The sequence below is a fragment of the Pelobates fuscus genome, chromosome 3, assembly GCF_036172605.1.
Source record: "Pelobates fuscus isolate aPelFus1 chromosome 3, aPelFus1.pri, whole genome shotgun sequence".
NCBI classification, from domain to species: Eukaryota; Metazoa; Chordata; class Amphibia; order Anura; family Pelobatidae; genus Pelobates; species Pelobates fuscus.
Genome location: NC_086319.1, coordinates 178823372 through 178849449, shown reverse-complemented (window position 1 = coordinate 178849449; position 26078 = coordinate 178823372). Strand labels below are relative to the sequence as shown.

The following is a 26078-nucleotide window of genomic DNA, read 5'->3' as shown; positions in this document are numbered from 1 at the left end:
TTAAGCTACCTTTTTTTTTTTGGGGGGGGGGGGGGGGGGGGGGATATACCTTTACCTACTTTGTCAGTCTGTCTCGTGGTCAGTGGTGAAGCTCAGACTTGCTGTGCTAATGGCTTGGCTTTATATTTGGCTCTGCCCTTTTATTCACCAAAACAAGTTGATTTCCAAATCAGGTTCGTTTAGAAGTAAAAATAAAATATATTCACCCAAAAAGTCCAAGTAGTGCTCCATTTATTGCAGTATTGCCTCCCATTTTGGTTGCTGCTACACACACTAAGCTGCAATTGTATACATGTCCATTTCTTCTTATTTCAGACAGTAATAAATGTTCAAACTTTTTTCTAATGCCTAAACCCTGTGTTCTTTAGGTTTCAATTTAAAATCCTGGTTCTCGCCTACATAGCTTTCAATAACTATACATCAAACTAAATATCCTCTGTCATTGACGAGTGCAGTTTCTCAGCCTTTTCCCAAATATGTTTGCTATCTTTTCATGCTCCTTTTTTGTTAATGAGAGGCAGGTGTTCACTGGATATTTATTGCCCTCCAGTTGAATTAAGTAGTGATGCCTATATTGGCTAATCTGTTTTAGTCTTTGCAGATGTTACTGCAAATCCTAGGGATTTGCTACAATCAAGGGACTTTTGTCAAATGCATCTCTTTTATGCGTTGGAAAGTAGTGTTAAATCCATCCTTTAAGTTCTTTGCTGCACTTACTAAAAATGCATTCATATTGTGTGTATTTGTTTCATTTTAGGCCCAGATGATTTTTCCTCCCTGAACTATCAGTCCACTGCAGATAACGGCAGCGCAGAGTTGAAGAATGAAGATAACTATGTGTCTTCACCAGATGCGGTGAGCGCAGTGTATGACAGCACCCGGGACACAAGACAAGATCTGGTAATCCTATAACTAAATAATCTTATTATATTATGCATATTCAAAGTGGTTTCTGGCATTATATGTGTGTGTGCATAGTGGATGCAGTGTGTACAGGTGATATTCGAAAAATTTGAATATCGTGCAAAAGTTAATTTATTTCAGTAATGCAACATAAAAGGGGAAACGAATATATGAGATAGACGCATTACATGCAAAGCAAGATAGTTCAAGCCGTGATTTGCCATAAGTGCAATGATTATGGCTTACAGCTCATGAAAACCCCAAATCCACAATCTCAGTAAATTAGAATATTGTGAAAAGGTACAATATGCTAGGCTCACAGTGTCCCACAATAAACCAGCTAAGTAAGCCATAACACCTGCTAAGGGTTTCTGAGCCTTTAAATGGTCTTTCAGTCTGGTTCAGTAGGAATCACAATCATGAGGAAGACTGCTGACGTGACAGTTGTGCAGAAAAATAGCTTCATCCTGGAGAGGATTGTCAGGAAAAGGCCATTCAAATGTGTTGGGGCCTTTCACAAGGAGTGGACTGAGGCAGGAGTCAGTGCATCAAGAGCCACCACATACAGACTGATCCTGGACATGGGCTTCAGATGTCGTATTCCTCTTGTCAAGCCGCTCCTGAACAACAAACAACGTCAGAAGCGTCTTTCCTGGGCTAAAGAAAAATAGATCTGGTCTGTTGCTCAGTGGTCCAAAGTCCTCTTTTCTGATGAGAGCAACTTTTGCATCTCAATTGGAAACCAAGGACCCAGAGTCTGGAGGAAGAATGGAGAGGCACACACTGCAAGATGCTTGAAGTCCAGTGTGAAGTTTCCACAGTCTGTGTTGATTTGGGGAGCCATGTCCTCTGCTGGTGTTGTTCCGCTGTGCTTCATTAAATCCAGGGTCAAGGCAGCCGTCTACCAGGAGATTTTGGAGCACTTCATGCTTCCTTCCGCAGACGAGCTTTATGGGGATGCTGACTTCATTTTCCAGCAGGACTTGGCACCTGCCCACACTGCCACAAGCACCAACGCCTGGTTCAATGACCGTGGGATTACTTTGCTTGATTGGCCATCAAACTCGCCTGACCTGAACCCCATAGAGAATCTATGGGTCATTGCCAAGACAAAGATGAGAAACCTGAGACCGAACAATGCAGAAAAGCTGAATGCCGCTATTGACGCATCCTGGTCTTCCATAACGCCTCATCAGTGCCACAGGGTGATGCTTCCATGCCACGCCGCATTAAGGCAGTAATTGTTGCAAAAGGGGCCCAAACCAAGTACTCAGTCCATATGCATGCTTATACTTTTCAGAGGTCCGATATGGTTCTATGTACACTCCTTGTTTTATTGATTGCATGTAATATTCTAATTTACTGAGATTGTGGATTTGGGGTTTTCATGAGCTGTAAGCCATAATCATCGCACTTATGACAAATCACTGCTTGAACTATCTTGCTTTGCATGTAATGCGTCTATCTCATATATTAGTTTCCCCTTTTAGTTGCATTACTGAAATAAATGAACTTTTGCACGATATTCTAATTTTTCGAGTATCACCTGTATATTGGAGGCAGTGTTTCTAGTGGATGCAGTGTCTGTGTAGTGCATTTAGTGTGTGTACTGTTTGACACGTGCTTGGGAGTTGAGCAGTTTAAATTAAATTGGGTTTATCCCCCTCTGCCTCTCATCTGTGGGCTGGAAGAGGGGGATAGTGTATAGGAAGGTGACAGTATAGCGGGGCAGTCTATAGGAAGGTGACTGTTTTGGGGGGATTGTGTAGGAAGGTGACCGTATGGGGGGGAAGTGAATAGGAAGGCGACAGTGTGGGGTGCAGTGTGTAGGAAGGGGGGGATGACAGTCTGGGGAGGCAGACTGACAGACAACATGCCCTCACTGATACACATACACTGACATAAACTTACTGGCAGACAGTCATTGTCTCACACAATGTTTAACTGACACAAACATACTGTCAGATACACATGCATTCACTGACATACACACATTCACTGACACACTCACTGAAAGACAAACACCCACTGGTACATACACACTGACCGTCACAAACACGCAGATGTCACCGACAGACACAGTTACACTGATTTGACACACACACTCATTTACTGACACATACTCAAACACTCAATGACAAACACAGACTCTCACTGATTTGACAGATATTCACAGACACACACATATAAATTTACTGACCGACGCATTCACTCACTCACTCATACATTCAATGACAGACACTCACACATTCACTTATTTTAATTTGCCCACCCAGCCACCCTACCCGGAGAGCTGGAGTGGATCTGTCCGTGGGGTCCAGTGGGGTTGCTGTGAGGCAGGCAGCTGTAAGTTCATTCTAGGTGGAGAGGGAGCGAGGAAACTGTAATCCTTCTGCTCTTCTCCCTCGCGGGCCGTCTACTGATGCCGGGAGCCGGAATATGGCGTCAGTAGACTGCTTGCGAGAAAGCAGAAAAATTACAGTATCCGCGCTCCCTCGCCATCTAGAATGCACTTACAGCTGCCTGCCTTACAGCAACCCCACTGGACTTAAGGGACGGGGTGAGCACCAGCTTCATATATAGGTATGCGAGAGATGTATATCTCTCTCTACCCGGCACGGGACAGCAGACACAGGGGCAGCAAAGTGCTGCCTGGAGCCTATGGATGGGCCAGCCCTGCAGTTTGGCAATCTTGAAGCCAGCTAGGTTTACACTCTCTCCTTTTTTTGTTTAAAATTTTGAACCCTGGTCAAAATTCACTAGGTTCAATAAATCATAGTGATTTAATGCCATACAAACTCTTGAAAATAAACTTCTACATTATGTATTCTCTATATAGAAAAAAGTCCCTAGACTTCTGTTTTTATTTAAGTGTGTTTGTGGATCAAGATGATATATATATATATATATATATATATATATATGTGTGTGTGTGTGTGTGTATGAAAGTACACTCTGTTTCAATTCTATGGTTTTACATATCAAAACATAATAACAATCATCTGTTCCTTAGCTCAGATGATCAATGACATATATTACTTGGTGTCATGATTTATTTAACACATTAAAGACAAAATGGAGAAGTAATGTGTGACAAACTAAGTACACCTTATGAATCAATACCTTGTAGAACCACCTTTAGCAGCAATAACTGTAGAATGGTTTTCTGCATAACTTTGTCAGTTTCTCACTTCGTTGTGAAGGAATTGTGGCCCCCTCTACTTTACATCATTGCTTTAGTTCATTGAGGTCTGCTGGCATTTGTTTATGCACAGTTCTCTTAAAGGAAAACTCCAGTGCTAGGAAAACAATCAGTTTTCCTGGCACTGGAGGTACCCTCTCCCTCCCACCTCCCACTCCCCGGTTACTGAAGGGGTGAAAACCCCTTCAGTCACTTACCTGAGGCAGCGACGATGTCCCTTGTCGCTGTCTCCTCCTCCTACTCTCTCTGTCGGCCTGTGGACAAGACTGATCCCGCCCACCGGCCGAGGAGACCTAATGCGCATGCACGGCAATGCTGCGCATGCGCATTAGCGCTCCCCATAGGAAAGCATTGAAAAAGATTTTCAATGCTTTCCTATGAGGAAATGAGCGACGCTGGAGGTCCTCAGCGTGAGGACGTCCAGCGACGCTCTAGCACATATAATCTGTGTTATAAATGAGGACTTCTTCAGTAGACAGCCACTAGAGGTGGAGTTAACCCTGTAATGTAATTATTGCAGTTTATAAAAACTGCAATAATTACACATGCATGGTTAAGAGTAGTGGGAGTTGGCACCCAGACCACTCCAATGAGCAGAAGTGGTCTGGGTCCCTTTAACCCCTTAAGGACCAAACTTCTGGAATAAAAGGTGTGATGGACCGCTGGCACTCTGACCGAGTACCTCCGCCAATCGATGCTCCTAGCACTTGCCGAGGACTCTGAGCACTCCAACTGACACCATTAGCACTGCGGACCCCACTTCCAGTGATGCAGCTGCGCCGGGGTCTCGCCGTCTCTCACCCACCCTGGATCCACGACCAGGACCCAGCTCCCAGTGGGTAAACCTCTCCTAAATCCAGAGAGCGTAGCAGGAACACATCAAGCTCTTACAAGAGCTTACTCTGGGGAGTAAGTGATTATAGCAATCTCCAGAGTGCAGGTATCCCTTCCCCCAAGCATGAGCCAAGGCTTCAAGAAAGGTGCAAGTAGGTCTGGTTTATTGAGGGCTACCTGCCCGGTATGTATGCAAGTGTCCACCAGGTGGACACTCCCCTGTGGGACCTGATGGAACAATGGGACACATATTGGATATTAGCCAATCACAGACAATACAAACAAAACACTCCCACAGTGACATCACAATCCCTCCTCTCTATCCTGGAGATAATTGGGAAGTAATCAAACTATCTCCCAGGACAGAGGCAAGACTCCATTAACCACATGGTTACAAAAATACATAAAATTACACAATGTTACAATTACTACATAAAACATATACATGCAACATATCCCCAGATAGCTTAGATCTGAGCGCACATTATTACTGAATGGCGCTCAGAACACATGTATACAGTTCAATCGCCATGGAGCCAAAGTCTTTTCCATAGTCTTTCGTTACACGAATAGGCTCCATGGCATAGCTATCTGGGGTAGCACTACTCACATACTGAAAGTCCTGAATGCCCCGGCAGAAATACAAAAATAAACCTTTCTGCAGGGTAAAATACAGCACAGGGGCCATAGTCTGAAGGCAGGAGGCTAGCCAGTAGTCCCCTCCAAGCACAAGTGGCGAAGGGCACTTTGTCACAAAAGGGAATCATGACATGTCACACATGTCATGTGTCCTTAAGGGGTTAAAGTCCTGCCACAGCATTCTAATTAGAATAAGGTCTGGACTGTGACTGACACTTAGATTATTTTTCATTTTCAGCCTGTTTTAGATTTGCTGCTGTGCTTGAGGTCATTATCTTGTTGCATGACCCAATTGCAGCCAAGCTTTAGCTCTTGAATACTTTGGTATACAGAGGAGTTCATGGGCCGCTCAATGACTGCAAGGTTCCCAGGTCCTGATGTTGCAAAACAAGCTCAAATCATCACTGCTCCACCACCGTGCTTGACCGTTTATATGAGGGGTTTGTGCAAAAATGCAGTTTGGTTTTTGTTAAACCTAGCGCTGTGTATTATGGCCAAACATCTCCTCTTGGTCTCGTCTGTCCAAAGGACATTGTCCCAGAAGTATAGTGGTTTGTTCACACACAAGCCGTGCTGCCATGTTCCTTTTAGAGAGAAGAGGCTTTGTCCTGGCAACTCTTCAAAACAAACCATAGTGTTTTTCTAATTGAACTGTCATTTAATATGCTTACTGAGGCATGTAGCATCTGAGGCTTTTTGCAATTTCTCTGAGCAGACCTTGGGTGAATTTGCTTGAAGGTCCACTCCTGGGGTGATTGGCAACGGTCTTGAATGTTTTCCACTTTTAAATAGTCTTTCTCACGGTGAAATGATGGACTTTAAATTGTTTGGAAATGGCCATATAACGCTTCTCAGTTTGACGGGCAGCAACAATTGTTTCTCAAAGTTCACTGGTGATGTCTTTCCTCCTTGGCATTGTGTTAACATTTTGGTAGATACTTACCACTGCACACCCAACAAGACTTGTTTCATTGGAGATGCTCTGACCCAGTTGTCTAGCCATCATTATTTGGCCCTTGTCAAAGTCACTTTTTGCTTGTCCGTTTTTCCTGCTTCTGACACCTGAAATTCAAGAACTGACTTCATTTGCTACCTAATATTTTACAATCCCCTGGGAATGTGCTATTGTAGCTATATAATCCATGTTATTCACTTCACCTATTAATGGTTTAATGTTGTGGCTAATCAGTTTGTGTATGTATATGTCTGTCTCTATCTATCTATCTATCTATCTATCTATCTATCGTGTTTTAAAAGCTGTTGAATAGCAGACATATACTCCAAGGAATCTGTGAATAAAGTGGAATAAATGAGGCAAAAAGTGGTTCTTTGTTGAACTAATTTACAGATGCCCACACAGAATCCCTTGCAGTAGTAAAAGCTCTGCAAATAAGATTTCTGTGGGAAAAGCAAGCCTTGTGGCTTGTTTGGTGTGTGCATTTCTATGTTTAACAATGTATTTACTCTATGTTTGTCTCTATCATGCTCCTAAAGAGAGGAGGCTGAAGTGTCTCTCTGCCTACCTCCCCCCACGGCCTTTCTTTTTTCCTTCTCCACCTCCCCATCTTTCTCACCACCAGCCCACTTCTTCTCTCCATATTCCCTTTTGCCCTTTCTTGGTTTGGTTGAAGCCCCAAATGCAGAGAGAGTGAGTTGTGCCAGTAAATTATTCTCTGTCCGGCCTCCTTGGGGGTTTAGTTTGGTTCTGTGTGGAGGGGGTGGGGATATAGCAAACATAATTTCCCTGTTCTTTATTTTGGCTGCATACAGAGTCTGTTGCCAAAAGACAACATTTTGGTAAAATATGTGCTTTTATAGGCATCACTATGTGCCTACTGCTTGACATATTTTTTTATGTATGTATTTATTAGTTTGTATCTTGGATATACCTAAATATATTCATAGAACGCAATGTAAAAGAAAACAAAAACCCGGGGGCGTTGTCAGCAGCCGAACAGAGCAGTCATGCTACAAGGGAGCTCTGCAGCAACAAGCCTGTAAAAGCAATATAAAACGCTCCTTTTGCAGCAGAATAAGCACCAACAAAATGGGGAAGAAGTCCAGATGCCAGAGACCCGTCAAACCAGCGGGATACTGGGATATTGGAGATCTCCTACTCCGGCCTTCCAGGGCCGCTGACACCTTCGCGGCAAAGAAAATGGTGACTCGCTCTTGGCCTCCTCCGAAGAATGGGTTATGGACGTGCTGGATGAGATCCCAGATGCAGGAGGGCTTCATAACCCCTCCTCCGATGAAGACAACGAGTTGCCATCTACCAAGGGCGACATTAAGGTGATTCTCCGCAACATCTGACAGCTATTTGCGGCAGATATGCGAGAAGAAATACATATTGTGGTGGGACGCGTAAAGGCAGTAGAGGCAGATACACAGGGCCTCACTTCAAGATCCCTGCCAGCAGAGCTCCAAAAGGCCCAAGCACAACTTACCACTTGCATGGACACCATGGAAGACAGGCACTGAAACGTTAAAATTAGGGCATCCCTTAGTTGATCACTGCTAAGGAGTTACCCCACTACACCAGGAGGCTACTGAGTACTATACTCAACCCCAGGCAGGCCAAGCAAGCCATGGTAGATGGGATATTCCGCATACCAAAAGAAACCAAGGCCCCAGCGAACTCACCAAGGGATGTTATTGTCCAGTTCCAGGCGAGATTGGCGAAAATATTAGTTATGGCGGCAGTGAGGTGACAACCTACCTGCTCCTTCGAAATTTCTCACCTATTGTTTTTCCAAGATCTATCCAGACAATTACTATGGAGAAGCCAGTTTAAATCTCTGACATCTACACTTCATAACCACTCAATTCCATACCTCTGGGTCTTCCCCAGAAGTCTGGTCATATTGCATGGAGGGAAAAGCTTAAGAATTACAACCGCCGCAGAATCGGACGCAGTACTCTTGACCTTGGGACTATCGCAACATCTGGAAGTGGAGGCACCAGCTCCCGGTCGGAGAGCACTACATAACTGGGACATATCTAAAATTGTGCCGTTCCAGCCATCTAAGACTCCCAATGAGGAGGCGCCAGCTCCTGGTCGGAGAGCTCTACATAACTGGGACATATCTAAAATTGTGCCGTTCCAGCCATCTGGGCCCATCCTCTGCAAATTCAACCTCCACTAGCCCAAGGAGGAAGAAGCGGCGCAAGCTAGGCACCTGAAGAACTGACTGGGACTCATACAACCCTGACCGACAGGACTGTTCTCCTTATCTTCATCCTCCCTAACCGGGAACATCGTTTTAAGTTTAAAAAGAGAGAAAAAAAACCATAGACGAACGGTCTCATTTAATTTTTAGCATTTAATCACTTTATTATGCACTAATTTGGCAAGTATATGCAGCAGGCATAAGTACAAACGTATCTTGCAAATTTTTTGTTTAACACATACTCAAGTGTGCTGCGTAGTATGCACATTATTTCATGTGTTGCACTGAATTAGCATAGATTTGATCACATCTAATTAAATTGTATCTTTATCTAAGCAAAAGATCAAAGTAAACTAGGTGGAACCAAACCACTATAAGTAAACCCAGTGTCTTTATCTTTATCTATGTTTTTGTTAGACATTTCATTAGATGCCCTAACTGAATTTCTCTGTGAGCTCCCAGACTTCTTTAGAAAACATGGCTCTTGGATTATAATTGTTAATATGTAAAAGTTTGCTTAGCCCTTTTTTTGCACAATACGGAGAACTGTAGACTGTTTGCTGTTTATGAAATATATTAATGTAATGATGATGCATGTAATTGGTTTCCTTAAAATATAAAGGAACTTTTAAATTTCTTTCAAAGATTACTCCAAGCTTTATGACCGCTTCACTGTTTTTTAGTGATCATGGTGCCTGGAGTCTATATGTATGCAGCATTTTGCTATGAAGCTACAACTGTGGAGATTAGCCCCTTGGCTGCCTAAGGTGTAACTTCACCTCCGGCTGCATCATTGGAGCATTATTGATCAGCCCAAAACAATATTTTTGTTTCCCAGAAGTTTGTGCAGATTTGGTATGATTCCAGCATGCTGGTGCCAGATAGCAAATGGTGGCATGCCCCAACCCTTCCTCTGTCTGCAACGTCCATGTACTCCCAAATGCATGTTCTCCCTCCCAGTCTCCCATCACCTCTGGCAAAGGAGAGCGACGTTTACAGAGAAAGAACGGTCTAGGGAGAACTTGGCTTCAAACTAACATTTGTGAAATCTGTAAATGGCACACCTTGTGCTTTATTCACTAATCACAAAATTGAAATGAATAGAAAACATAATTGCAAAATTTAGGCGGCAGCACTGTTTGATTTGGCAATATGCTCAATCTTGGATATAGTTATAGTTTGAGTATTTTAGGCTGCTATAAATTTTTTCAGTTCCCTTTTTCTACATGTAATTAACGTATGTTTTTTTGTTTTGTTTTTTTTTCTTTGCAGATGTCTGTAGTAGTATTCAAAATACTTGGTGTGAATTGTGGGATCGATATCAGAGGAGAAGATGCTATCATTTGCCTACTGGTTAATCAAGTAGTTCCAAACCAGCTTGGGAATGTTGGTGTTTGGCAATACCTTAACAGCCGGAGCATGAGTAAGGGAAATTAGGATATTTTTTTTTTCTGCATTATAGTAAAATGTAAATGTCAGTTGCCAAAGAACGCCCAGTTGTCCAATAAAATTGTGCAAGGAGAGGACATGCTCAGAAAAGTGTTTTCACTTCTCTTTTTTCTGCTACTCTACATTTAGCGACCTTCTTTAATGAATATTTCTGAGAAAAATTGCAGAATTTACTATGATGAAAACTGTATTCATACATGTCCTCAAAATAATGGCACAATTTAACGATCACTTTCTCAGAACACATTGATAAATACACCCCTTAGTTTGCATACCAAGAAGTTCAGACTCTGAAATAGTTTCTTAACTATATTGTATCCTTTTGTAACGTGATCAGCTTATATTTTATATATCCAGATACATTAACATCTGTTTTATCACTGTCTGTCTTTAAATTAAACTCTGTTTCGTGGGGGGAAAAAGAAGAAATGCTGCTTTTAAACACATACTTCAGTGGATTAGAAGTATAAAACATATTGGCAGCCATCTGCCAAGTGGTGTCTGGCTTATCTCTTTACAAATCAGAGTAGCATACCGGATATTACTGAATGTATGTGTATACATAGTAACATATATTTATCTGCTTCTCCCTTGGTTAAGTTAGAGAACATGCACTAAGCCCATCGAGAGTTGGCTTGGAGAGAAAAACCTTTTATAAATCTATTATTATTCATATAAATGAGCAGAGAAAAGAATGGCTTACTTTAACACTTCATTTGCTTTGTTTTGGGGTTTTAAGTATTTTTAAAATGTATTTATTATATTTTTCCTGGTTTCACAAAAATCATCAATATATTAATTGATAGATACATGCGCAAATAGAGATACAGCTGCAAATGCATAATTCCTTTTATCTTTATGCAATCATATTCTGTAGTTGTGGCTGCTGTGTGCTTTGATGTTTCCTTACAATTCTCCACTCCTCATAATTGCAACATTGTTTTCCATTTTCTTTTTCTGCATTTTTGAAATCTCCTTTTTGATCTCATCAGGTGTTGAAAATACATCCCACAGCTTTTTAATAGTACAAGCCTTATTCTTTTGTGTAGTCACCATATTTAAACAATTAAGTCATACTAATTAGTTGGGGAAACCAAATTGATGGGAGGGGGGAAAAAACCCTACATTCACAATTAAACAGACCATAAACATAATAATAAACTAAGATTTATTAGCACATTCCAAAAATGATCTGTGTCACAATACTTAAAAAAGAGCCACATAAAGGTTTCCCACCCATATCTTCCCATTGTTTGGCTATATTTTTCATTTACTTCTGTTATGAACAGTCTGTAATATTATTTAGCATAACATATCAATGTAATACCTACCGCTGTGTGGCAAACACAAAAACAAATTATAAACTCATTTGTGCACTGAATATCCTGTATTATTTTATTCATAAGCATAAATATAACTCAGGAGAATCCCAGAGATTGCAGTCATAATGATTAAATAGACTTATTCCTGCAGGGTTTTCAGATGAGATTAATATTTTTTTTTTTAATTATATATATGTATTTTTAACAAACACAATTGAAATAAAAAACATTTGTTGCAGGGTGCTTCCACTTCTGTAAATATGTTAATGGTATAATGATAAAAAAATATATATATATTTTTACCATTTTCAATGAAATTCAGGGATTGTATCTCTCTTTCACCCTATTCTCAGATAGCCTATCTCTCTTTCCCTTTGGAAGTAGGAAACGAGCAGGTATGGAATTTATGGAGCAAGAGCAGTTTGTTCCAAATTTTTTTTATTTTTTTTTTGAGTTCCATTTATGAGGGAAATCCCAAAAATATATTTACAGAACTTTCTCCTCTTTTCCCATCTACAGGCTCCGAAAATAAATTAATGATAGATCAGAGAAAGTCAAGTCCAGAAATCAGCTTGCGTCTGGAAACAGGTCCAAGTTGTAAAAAGTATTCTCCACTAGCTGCTGAAAATGGGTTTCTGCAATGCCAGGTGACAAATTTTAGCTCAGAATTCCTCACGTCTACACTTGCCAACATCCGCCATTTTGTGGAAGATGACTCTGTTGCAGAAGTGATGCCTATGAAAATCCAAATTCAGAATACGAGGGTACATTTAAAGGTATCAATAATATGGATTATAACATTAAAAACAATGTAGTTGCCATGTAGGTACTCCCTTTTTGTGAAAATTAAATATATATTATATAATATGTAAATCCAAAACATCACTGGATACTTGGAGAAGGGGGGACAAAGAATACCTAAGTCTTTATTAACATGAGAAGTCCTTAGAAGCACACTGATAAATACATATTGTGTGTATAATGAATGGATTGTTGTAATGAGCAAAACACAAAGTAGAACTGTATGTGTTGCTTTGTATTCCATTACCTTAAAGGAACACTTTAATGTTTATCCAATACAATTTATCCAGTGCCTGTCTGGTCCCAATGCTGCAGCTGCTTCTTCTGCTGTTGAATCATCCAGACCACTGATTTATCGCCAATGCAATATTTGTCACAGACAAGCATTAGGCCTTAGTGGGCAAGGGCATCAATCATTTCTCTCAGCCAATCAATTGCTTCTCATGGAAACATTGAATCCCATTAGAAGCATTCTAAACATTTATCGTGTTGTGCAAACTTGAAGACCTCTACAGTAAACTGTAGTGAGTTTCGTGCTTAGCGTGTCACTATAAGAAATTTAAAAATATATAAATTACATTCTTTGGCAAGTGCTGTTTTCAGAGTATGTGGTATTTCCTGTTTTAGTATATAGATATGTATAGGTGATGTAATGTAATGACAGTGGCATTATTTCTCTAGATTACTTTTTTTTTTTTTTAAATTAATAGTAGTATGTTCAACTTAAAACTTAAGTTTATAGATTTTGCATAAAGAGGAAATAGGTTTAATAATACAGCACTCTCCCAAAAAGAACCAATGGCTATTTTGATGTGATGTAATATTAAATTACAAATGCATGAAGATATATTTTTTCATATTCTGCAGTATTTTATTACGGTTACATACATGTATCTCAATGAATGTCAGAAAAGAAATTCTCTAAATCTGTGCTCCTGATTGCGTATCTAGTCCAGCATCTAGAACTGAAGTAAAAGGATTGGAATTGCACAAAGCTTTCAGCTGTACAATTGTATTTTTTCTTCTAAGAGGGTGTTTATATCACAAATATTGGAAAAAATGTACTGTAACTCTGGGCAATAAATGCATTCCTTCCAATAAGATGTCTAATATCTCTTGTGCCCAGAGGATACACAGATCTATAAATGGCTATATTTTCTATGAAACGAAAAGTAACAAAGAGCTGTGTGAATTACCACTTCCATAATATGTTTTTTGTGAATTATAATTCACAAAAGGTTTTTCTTTGCAAACTACAACTACGCAGTATTTTCTAATATATATATATATATATATATATATATATATATATATATATATATATATATATATAACAAAATGTTCAGAGTCTGGCACTCTACCTTTAAATGGGAAAATCTTACATTGCAGGTATATTCTTGTTTAATAATTGTTAATGGATTTCTTTTTCTGTAGGATGACAGTCCTCGAAATAATAACACTGATCCAGAGCCGGACCCCATAATTCTTAACATTGAAAACCTTTTTGTAGAAAGAAGTGATGACGGATCTTTCAATATAAAAGGTATGCTAGGATTGTCATCCCAATCTTTCTTCAGTGTTTAAAAGCCGAGATGTGAGAACTGTAATGTCAGCATGAAATAAACTGTAAGATTTAGTGTGTAAATCACAGTAGTGAAATACCCAGGAAATGGATAATTCAGTGTTGTACTTGCTTTTAGCTGGTCACATTTGCTATGTGTGTCTTGTAAACAGGGTGCCTGGTCCCTGACTTTGGATCCAGACAAGAAGCTGTTACTGTGTCAGTCCCTTCTCCATGTCACAATGGCCCTTCAGGAGCTATCAGAACGATCTGGTACCTTACGCTCCTTCAGTGATAACGCCCAACCTTCAACCAAATACTGGATAAAGTGATGAACAGCTCCTTCCACCGTGTACCCAAACAATACACAATATTACTTCAGGGAGAAGACAACTTGAACAATATTTCTAGAGTAAAAGTTGTTACACAAAGGAGTGACAAACCTGTAAAACAGTGTGGGGTCTTGTGGGAGATCAATCACAGTGCTGGGCACATACACATCCTTGGTGCTAGTATATCTGTGCTAAACCGAACAAAAGTGGAAAGTGCTGGGCACATACACATCCTTGGTGCTAGTATATCTGTGCTAAACCGAACAAAAGTGGAAAGGGAGCAAGTGTTTATGTGCGGTTTGTTCTATACAGATTACTGGGACTTATAGATTTATTTCATATGAATATTTTAGATGAAAGGAACACTATAGCTTTAAGAATACAAACCTATATTTCTATCGCTCTAGTGTTGTTGTGGCCAAGGCTTAAATATGAATATTAATCTGCTAATTTAAGTTAAGTAACAACATATATATATATATATATATATATTTTTTTTTATTTATTTATTTTTTTTTTAATCCAGATTTTGTTCAGTGGGCATAAATGGAACGTAGGCAAAATATCATGAATGGAGTAGACATCAACTGTAACAACACTGTGTATAGCGGACAAAGCGAGCAGCCTTACACACCTATAGTTTAAATAAAATAACTGGAACACCACCAATCATTTATGTCTTTATAAAATAAATGCAGTTTAGACCCCGTGTGAACCCTTGTTAAACAGACACAACAAAGCATGTCCTAACAAAAATGAGAAAACCCCAAACTAGGGAGGGTACGCCTTGGTGAAGACATTAGAACTGTATATGTTTAGAACAATAGGGGTTCTGTGCTATCCCTGGGACCTGGTATAAGCTATTATAGACTAAGGGAACCTAGGGTGGATCACCGTGCTGGATTTACATGTTCATTAACTCTAGAGCAGTGGTGGTGTTGGGTGGCTATCCCCACCCAATATACTCCACATACAAATACAATTAAACTGAGGTACAAGTCTAATACAACAGATATAAGCTACTAACATTAATATAAATGTAATTAAGCAAAAGAAGACTTTTCATCCTACTCCACCTTGCTTGCTGTGGAACAAACTGTTGGATGGTGGAGCCACCCCAGTTCTAAATACAGTCCTGGAAGAGTAGTGCAGCCCGCAAGCCTGCAGAAATAAGACAGTTATCCCCGCGTGATACCTTGTGTTCAGCTCCTTTGGTGTCTGCTATAAGGGTTCGGTTTGCCCCCCTCCCCATCTGTACTAAATGTTTGAGTCCAATAAACGCTTGATAATTAATGATAGGGAGCGTCTCGACAGAATAGATCTTCACAGATCCTAAAAGAAGGTGCGTTGCGTGGCTTCAAATTGAAGATGAGTCTTGTCTTTCATTTGAGATACAATAGCCATTTTATTGCCAAGGGCTTGAAAGAAGACACTGATGGGGCCTTAGATAGTATTACCAGGCTTCCTAGATCTCCTAAGTGAATTATCTTTGTTCAGTGCTTGTGGTAGTTCGGTCAATATCTTGTAAACTGTTGCCTATGACCACTTTCAGTTGTTTCCCATGATGGGGAAAACTGTCTTGATCCACTAGGTTAGGGCACCACAAATAGGGTTATTGTAATCAAGAGTCTCGGAGCACATATTGCATGCGTTCCTGGCTATTGATGGTCGCTCTGCCCCCTCACAAAACAACACAATAGATTTATTGGTATTATGGTGGAATATGTGGATAGAAATGACAAAAACCGATGTAATATTATATGCCAGTTTACTACAATAAATTATAGGAAGTAAAACACTATAACAAATTATAGCAACAGTGAATTACAGTACAAAACAATACAAAAAGTAACAAACTCCCTCCTTGTAATAAAATAAATGAAAGAAGGAAGACCACATTGTAATTCGGCTTTCGTTGGTTCTTTGTAGTGTCTATTCCATTTGAGGAATAGCTGAATTTCAGACAATCGCTAATGACCAAGTGTGCAACTGGGCATGCTCGCGAATTTCATAGCATGTTGTAGTGTGGGTAGATGAAGCCCACGCAGTACACGTCATCCAGGGAACACTAAGATGGCGATTATGAGATGGATCCAGACAAGAGATAGAGGTAAAAAAAGATGTAATGGGGGACCTAGTGACAGAACGAATGTGGCCATGACAGTGCCACTATAACCCCTTAAGGACAGAGCTTCAGAAGCTTGTCTTTCACTTAATGACAACGCCATTTTTTGCTATTTGCGTTCAACTGCAATTTGCATTTTACTAATTTATTGCACCGACACATATTATATACCGTTTTTTAAAGGACAGAAAGGGCTTTAATTTGATGTAACACATGTATATATAAATGCTTATTTATTATAAAAAAAATACAGAAATATGCAAAAAAATTAATTTTTGTGTTTTTTTTACAGTTTTTGCAATAATAATGTGTACATAATTAGTGCAGGTTAAGGAAAGTAATTAAAAATAAATTCATTTAGTTGTTCTGAATTACAGAATATATAATGTGTCTGGGATTTTCAGTTTTTTTTGGTAGTTACAGGTCACAAAGCACAAGGAGTAAAATAAACTTTTTATGTGGAGCGATTTTAGAATTTGGTATGTTTGTCTTGTAAGCCTAATAGCCATAAAAGAAAACAAAATTGCCACACAAAAGTATATATTTATATAAAGTAGACACCACAGGCTATTTACCTAAGGTTGTTTTGACACTTTCTACGTAGCCATTTTACCGCCAACCTCTGCTAAATATTGGAGTAAAATTGTGTTTTTGGGGGGTTTTCGCACACAAACTTATAACAAAGAACTTCTCATGTGTATTTTGTAAATTTGGTGTGTGCTATTCCTGTACAAAGTTTTATTATGTGTTCAGTTACTTCTGCTGAGTACAACGGTACCCCCATTGTATGTCTTTGGCACTATTTCGTGAAGCTACAGTGCCATATAGGAGACCTGTCCTTTTCAGTATTCACAGTAGAATTTTGAGAGACGGATTTAATGAGCCTATGCTTCCATTTGGGGTATTATAGTAGTTTGACTGTTCAAAAAAACCCCACAAAGGCCTACCATTTGTAAAAGTAGACACTCCAGGGTATCTCGTAAGGTGCATATTGTGCCTTAACATGCCCCCATTTTTTTACCATTACATGCCAAAGTATGTGGTAAAAAATAATTTTGTGCATTTTTTACATACGGATTGCATTTTTGCTGGGCATTTTGTATATTTCATGTGTGCCACTAAGTTCAAACCCCCCAAATTATGCTCAGCTAAGTCTTCTGAGTAAAAGGACACCCCCATTGTATGTCTATGGCACTATTTTGTGAAGCTACAGTGCCATATAGGAGACCAAGCCATATCAGTTTTGACCGAACTTTGAATTTTGACGCCGGGCCTATGTGCAATTTCCAAGCATCTTTGCAGGTTTTAAATTCAAACTACCCCACAAAGGCCTACCATTTCTTAAAGTAGACACCCCAGGGTATTTCAAAAGGCATATTTTGAACCTTAGCGTGGGATCATTTTTCCGCTAGCTTGTACCAGGTGTAGTGGTAATAAGCGTTTTTTCTGCCTTTTTGACACACAAAGTGAGTTTGCACAGTATATTTTGCAAACCTTATGTGTACTACAACTGTATAATACTTCATATGTTGCTCAGCTATGTCTGCTGAGTACAAAAATACTCCCGTATGTACCTTTGCCAGGTATATGTGGACATCGGAGGGGCACATTTGGGACAGAGCCATTCCATTTTTTTTCAAATTTTGAATTTTTACGCTGTGCCCATGTCCCATTTTAGAGTATTTTACCAGGCTATATAAACCAAATACCCCATAAAGCCATACCATTTCTTAAAGAAGACATCCCAGGGTATTTCAAAAGGCATATTTTGAACCTTAGCGTGGGATTATTTTTCCGCTAGCTTGTACCAGGTGTAGTGGTAATGAGCGTTATTAAATGTATTGTTTTACTTTTTAAAACTTTTTTTACTTTTTAAAACTATTTTTTAAACTTTTGTTTTGATTATTCATTTTTTTAAAGTTTCCTAAACTTTCGTAAAACTTTTTTTTACAGATTTAACATTTTTCTAAGCTTTTTTTTTTTACGTTAACCCCTAACTAGCAGTAAGCAGCACTAACAGTAAATTCCCCATTTTCCCATAACTCCCACCCACCCCAGCTAGCAAAATATTTAATTATACAATATTTAAATTAGTTAATTAAATAAATTTAACCCCTGAGGGTTAAAAAATAAATAAAAGTTAATCGTCAGGGGTTAAAAAAAAAATTAGAACAGTATAATACTGTGATCTGTATTTTGATCACTGTAGGCAGTGATCGACTGGCAGGGAAGGGGTTAATTTTTATTTGGACTGGGTAAAGGGTTTATTTTTTTAAATTTTTTACTTAAATGTTATTAAAACTTTTTTTTTAACTTAATTTTTTAACTTTTCAAAGCGTTTTTTTAAACTTTTTTTAACGTTAACCCCTAGTTAGCGTAATACTAAATCCCCCAATTCCCCACTAACTTCCACCCTCCCCAGCTAGCTAAATTTATAATTTTAAAATATTTAAATTAATTAATAAAATAAATTGAACCCCTGAGGGTTAAAAAAAAAAAGAATTAACCCTCAGGGGTTAAAAAAAAAATCAGATCTTAGTAAAATGTAATCCCTGCCAATTGATCACTGTAGTCAGTGATCAATTGGCAGGGAAGGGGTTAATTTTTTATTAAAATGGGTAAAGGGGGGGTAAAGGGGGGTGGGATTTAAATTTTACTATATTTTCTTTCCACCAGGGGGCAGGATCACTGAAGATCCGTCTCCCTGCACTTCACACAGAACCAGGAAGTGCAGGGAGGCGGAGGTGAGTATACACTGCACATGTGCCCGCTCTGGCATGCTGTCAGAGCGGGCACATGTACTCTGACAGCCCGATCCGGTGCTCCCGGTCTGCCTCTAATGCAGAGGCAGACCGGAGCACCATTAACCCCGCGATCGCCGCGATTGCGGCGATCTGGGGTTAATTTTAACGGGTGACGGACGAGGTCCGTCACTCGTCATTAACGCATTCCCCTGAGTGACGGACCTCGTCCGTCACTCGTCGTTAAGGGAAGTATTGTCTAAACAAAGTTGTATTCCTAGCCCTATAGCCCCCCTCCCCACCCCCACCTCCCTGCCCCCAAGAGTAAGGAATAATAAACCCTTACTGTACTTCACCTATTTCAGCATCGATGTCCTTTGGCGCTGGGTCAGCGATTCGCCTCTCCCAACAGAGGAGTGCTAATGAGCATGCGCAGTGAACATTGCAAACGCATTAGCCCCTCCCCATAGGAAAGCATTGCTGCAGTTCTTATGTGGGTTTGATTGATGCAGGATGCCCTCATGCAGAGTGTGAGGACATCCAGCGTCAGGCGACCAAAAGTCGCCTAACCACCAGGAAGTGTCTCTAGTGGCTGCTTGATTTATCAGAAACTGCAGTAATTACAATTGCAGGATTAAGGGGATAGGGTCACTACACCTAAACCACTTCAATGAGCTGAAGTGGTCTTGGTGCCTATTGTGTCCCTTTAAGACTAAGAAGAAGAAAAATCTATGTGAGACTCCACTTCAAAATATACTGCACTTCTTTTTACCACTAATCATTTCCATGTCATGTAACATAAGTTAAATGTATACGCAGAAGCCTTAATTCCCCTTTGACTCAATAGGAACGCATCACTGGCATACTCATGGAGAGGAGAATAATAAGCTGATAATTTCATTGTACCTGGGGGTCTTGGAAAAGACGATAATTTCCTGAAATACTCTCAGTGTACACTTCAGGGAGCAGTTGTGATGTTTTAAAACTCTTTGTTGTTCACAGTTGGTCACAGCAGAACAAAACACCCCATGTGATCCCCAAATTAAGCACTGTTAAAAAAAAAAAAAAAAAAAGTGTTGTGATTTAACACAGAATCAATACATATACCTATAGAGCCAAAGATCTTGATCACATCTCCTTATGTATGAAAAAACTTGAAAACGTATTACCACATATAGTGTACTATAACAGTTCATCAAGAGAGTGAATATGAAACACTAATATTAAAACATTTACGCTTTTAAGAGCCGATAACCCCTGTCTTCTGTTCATCTGTTTTGTTCACAACATCAGAAAGAAAAATATTGGAAATAGGCAGGGGCGTACCTAGAGCATTTGGCACCCGGGGCGGACCCTGAGTGTGGCACCCCCCCCCCCCCCATAATAAAAATTTAAGAAAACACCCACAATTATTTGCTTTCCTATGGACTGTTTGAATGTGCGCGCAGCTCTTGCCGCGCATGTGCATTCGGCTCCACTCGGGAGCTGACACTTACCATTCTCCAACGTCGGGCTCCCTCGGCGCTGGTGACCTCTCCTCCCCCTGCCGACGTTGGATCCGAATGCGCATGCGCGGCAAGAGCCGCATGTGCATTCAAACTGCCCATAGGAAAGCATTACTCAATGGACGTCCAGCGTCTTCTCACGGTGAGTTTTACAGTGAGAATTGCGGAAGCGCCTCTAGCGGCTGTCAGTGAGACAGCCACTAGAGGCTGGATTAACCCTCAGTGAAACATATGTTTTCAGCTGCAGGGTTAAAACTAGAGGGACCTGGCACCCAGACCACTTTATTGAGCGGATCCTTAGAAATAGCATAGGAAAGGGATTTGAGTTCAAAAGATGTAGCGGCTAGGGCAGAGGTTTTGTAGAAGGGGGCCAGGGCAGAGGTTTTGTAGAAGGGGGCCAGGGCAGGGGTTTTGTATAAATGCGCCATTTTTGTAGAAGGGGGAAGACCAGTGCTTTTGTAGAAAGGGGCTGGTGAGAAACTTCTAGAAAACTCCTCCCCTGCCCCTTTCTACAAAGCCCCTGGTCTCGCCCCTTCTAGAAAACCCCTGCCCTTCGCCCTTCATATAAAAACCCTGCACACTGATCACATAAATTTCATACACTCCCTACACATAAAAAACCTTGCACATCCCCCTTAATTAAAAAAAAAAGCTGCACACCCCCTTAAAAAAACCAAAAACCTGCACAACCCCCCTTAATTAAAAAAAATCCTGCAAACCCTTAATAAAAACCCTGCACACCCCCTTAATAAAAAACAAAAACTTTCACAACCCCCCTAACAAAAAACATGCACACCCCCCTTAATAAAAACCATGCACACCCCCTTAATAAAAAACAAAAATCTGCAGTGCACATCCTCCCTTAATAAATAAAATACTGCAACCCCCTTAATAAAAAAAACCTGCACCCCCCTTTAATTACACATACCCCCTCTAAATAAACTTCCCCCGTGCTGCACCCCCTTTAATTAATCCACATCCCCTTTAATTAATCCACAACCCCTCTTTAATTAATCCACAACCCCTCTTTAATTAATCCACAACCCCTCTTTAATTAATCCACAACCCCTCTTTAATTAATCCACAACCCCTCTTTAATTAATCCACCCCCTCTAATTAATCCACCTCCCTCTAATTAATCCACCTCCCTCTAATTAATCCACCTCCCTCTAATTAATCCACCCCCTCTAATTAATCCACCCTCCCTCTAATTAATCCACCCCCTAATTAATCCACCCCCCTGATTAATCCCCCTCCCTTTAATTAATCCACCCTCCCTTTAATTCACCCCCTCTAATTAATCCACCCCTCTAATTAATCCTACCTCCCTTTAATTAATCCACCCCCTCTAATTAATCCACCCCCCTCTAATTAATCCACCCTCCCTCTAATTAATCCACCCCCTCTAATTAATCCACCCTCCCTCTAATTAATCCACCCCCTCTAATTAATCCACCCCCACTAATTAATCCACCCCATCTAATTAATCCACCCCCATCTAATTAATCCACCCCATCTAATTAATCCACCCCCTCTAATTAATCCACCCCCTCTAATTAATCCACCCTCCCTCTAATTAATCCACCCTCCCTTTAATTAATCCACCCTCCCTTTAATTAATCCACCCCCCTATAATTAATCCACTCCCTCTAATTAATCCACTCCCTCTAATTAATCCACCCCCTCTAATTAATCCACCCTCCCTTTAATTAATCCATCCCCTCTAATTAATCCACTCCCCTCTAATTAATCCACCCCCTCTAATTAATCCACCCCCCTCTAATTAATCCACCCTCCCTCTAATTAATCCACCCTCCCTTTAATTAATCCACCCCCTATAATTAATCCACCCCCCTCTAATCCACCCCCCTTTAATTATTTCAGCCCCTCTAATTAATCCACCCCCTCTAATTAATACACCCCCCTCTAATTAATACACCCACTCTAATTAATACACCCCCTCTAATTAATCCACCCCCTCTAATTAATACACCCCCCTCTAATTAATACACCCCCCTCTAATTAATACACCCCCCTCTAATTAATCCCCCCCTCTAATTAATACACCCCTACTTTAATTAATACACCCCCCCCTCTAATTAATACACCCCCCCCTTTAATTAATTCAGCCCCAGACATAAAATAACTACTTTATACTTACATTTTGATGATGCCTTGCTTGCCCGCCGAGTCCGACCACTGGGTGCCTCACCGCCCGGAAATGGATCCTTCCGCTGAAGATCCGTGAAGGCGGACTGACGGCGCTGCGCACGTCGTCATCACGTTGCGCGACGCCGCGGCCCGCAACGCTCCTCCCCCTCCTCCTCATAAAGAAGGAAGTCCCGCCGGTGTTTGGCCGCAAAGGTGCTGCGGCTGTGCGCAGCGTAATGATGGGGGGGGGTGACACATGACACTGGAAGTCATGGCACCCCCCTAGTCAGTGGCACCCGGGGCGGGCCGCCCCCCCCTTAGTACGCCACTGGAAATAGGACACTTCATCATGACTAAAAAAAAATAGAATGTTCACATTTCAAAAATGTGTGTGTGTTTTAAAAAAAATATATACAAATTTACCTGAAGGGCAAAGCAAAAAAAAAAATGAAGGGTGTGCTTTTAAATATTTATATAAAAACATATATAAATAGCTAAGGATTTCAAGCCAAGCTCCAAGGAATGTTTTATTTTTTTTCTAATGCACCTTGGAGTTTGGCTTGAAATCCTCGGCTATTTGTCTAAAGATTATGTGCTCTTTGTGGAATTTCTTCAAACACTTTGGTGTTTGTGTGTGTTATGTACAATGACCAAAACCTGCATTTGTGTGTGTGTCCAATCTAAAACTACTCCTATGTCAATATGTCCGTCATGACTGCTTCTGTTTAAGAAATGTTTTGAAGTTAATTTTTTTATTTTATTTCAAATAAGGTTTAATGGATCCAAATACTGATGATACAACCAATCACAGAGACTCAAATAGTATTGTTCAAATTAAACACAGCGACTCCAAAATCATAAAGGAGAAAATCAATGCTACTAAATGCACACAGACACTTTGTGACAGCACTGGACTCCCAGATGCCTCTGAATTGTACAATAGCACAGACTGGAGAACAGCAGCACTCACTAAGGCACAGGTATGATGCGTTTATTATTCGGTTCTGTAGCTCCATAGGCTTCCTATGAGTATTAGTGGATCTACTTAAAATTCCTATGGTGGTGATAAAGATGGAGAACAGTGGTAACTGACCAGAAAGTGAAAGTGAAAATCCACAGTATGTGGGAGAGTCAGGTGAATAACAGGAAAAAAACAAGATGAATTTTATACAGTTGTAATCAAAATAATCCAACCCACCATTGAAAATCTGGCTTATTGTCAAAATTTACAAACTTTCAGCTGTTTTCAATGAACAAATCAAACAAAAGCAAACATAACGAATAGTTTGAGTGGTTTCCCCAAATTCAACTGAAAATGCAACTTATAATGACTTCACCAGACTCAAAAGTATTTAATCTCCTGAATAGAGTCCCTTATAACAGCACAAATATGCAAAACAGGTGATGTCTCAAGCACACCTGATGCACCTAATCAAGGGCTTTATTTTTATGCCCAAGATGCATTATCTTGCACTTATCCACATTAACCCCTTCAGGACGGAGTCAATAGTGCACGTTCTGATCAAAACAAAACGTAAACAAAAACTGGAATTTGCGCTATATGTCTGTTCACCCGTAGTTCCCCTCTTTCAAATTATATGCACCCACACTTATTATATATCATTTTGTTCAGGAGAAACAGGGCTTTAATCTATCATTAACTATTCATATATGGAACATCATTTATTATGAATAAAAGTAAAAAAAATGTGAGAAAATAAGATTTTTTTTTTAAATTTGCATTTCCGTCTGACATTTTAACTGTGAATGTCATAATACTGTTAGGTTTTACTGCAAAAAAATGCACATATTTGTAATCAGCGATGTCTCACGAGTACAACAGTACCCCCCATTAACAGGTTTTATGTTGTTTTGGAAAGTTACAGGGTCAAATATAGAACATTACATTTTCAAATTGAAATTTGCCAGATTGGTAATGTTACCTTTGAGACGGTGTGGTAGCCCAGGAATGAGAATTACCCCCATAATGGCATACCATTTGAAAAAGTAGACAAGCCAAGGTATTGAAAGTGGGGTATGTTTAGTCTTTTTTAGTAGCCACTTAGTCACAAACACTGGCCAAAGTTAGCGTTCATATTTGTTTTTGTGTGAAAAAAGCAAAAAACAAATATTTGGCCAGTGTTTGTGACTAAGTGGCTACTAAGAAAGACTGGACATACCCCACTTGCAATACCTCGGGTTGTCTACTTTTGCAAATGGTATGCCATCATGGGGGTAATTCTCATTCCTGGGCTACCATACGCTCTCAAAGGCAACATAACCAATCTGGCAAATTTCAATGTGAAAAAAATGAAATGCAAGCCTTATATGTGACTCTCTAACTTTCCAAAACACCATAAAACCTGTATATGGGGGTACTGTTATTCTCGGGAGACTTCACTAAACACAAATATTAGTGTTTTAAAACAGTAAAACATATTACAACAATAATATAGCCCATAAAAGTGCAGTTCGTTTGTAAAAAATGCAAAAAACGTAACTTTTACTTAAAATATCATCGTTGTAATACAATTTACCAGTTTGAAACACGAATATTTGAGTTCAGCGAAGTCTCCCGAGTAAAACAGTACCCCCTATGTACAGGTTTTATGGTGTCTTGGAGAGTTACAGGGTCAAATATAGTGCTTGCAAATTAAATTCTCTGCACTTTCTCCCTGTGTTGTCAGGCATGTCAATCAAATTTTAATTAATCAAATCACATAATTACGTTAAAAGATTATTTAAATATACATGTAGAATTTTAATATATATGCATTTATAGGTATTTAAATTCTACGTGTATACTAATGTAATCTTTTATGTAATTATATGTATTTATCTATATATATATATATTTGCGGTTATTTGTATTTTATATATATATAGATATATATAGAATGTCATTCTAAGTGTATTTTGTTACCGATATATATATATATTAATAACAAAATACAGTTAGAATGAAATTACATATGCATATATAATTTATATTAAATTTTGTTTCAATATTTTATTTATTTATTTTATTATTTTATTTATTTATTATTTTAATTATACGTATTTATATATAATATATATATGTACATCTATTATATATATAATATATATACATATTATATATATGTAACGTCATTCTAAGTGTATTTTAATATTAATATATATACTTATATTAATATTAAAATACACTTTGTATGACGTTACATATATATAATATGTATATATATTATATATAGAATATATATACATATTATATATATATAAAAATATATTTAATTTATTTTTACACTTGTCTTTTATTTATTTTTTATACTTCCCACCAGCAGGGGGACTGTCTGATATTTCA

General features: G+C 39.3%; 1 protein-coding gene across 1 annotated transcript in view; it reads left to right on the top strand.

Annotated features, from left to right (window-relative positions):
- BLTP3B (bridge-like lipid transfer protein family member 3B) overlaps positions 1-26078 on the top strand; it is a 176019-nt gene that overhangs the window by 133299 nt on the left and 16642 nt on the right. The window contains exons 16-20 of the mRNA XM_063447767.1: positions 758-900; positions 10021-10171; positions 12039-12295; positions 13755-13863; positions 23507-23715. Of these exons, the coding sequence (XP_063303837.1) occupies positions 758-900; positions 10021-10171; positions 12039-12295; positions 13755-13863; positions 23507-23715 (869 nt within the window). The remainder of the gene's footprint in view (positions 1-757; positions 901-10020; positions 10172-12038; positions 12296-13754; positions 13864-23506; positions 23716-26078) is intronic.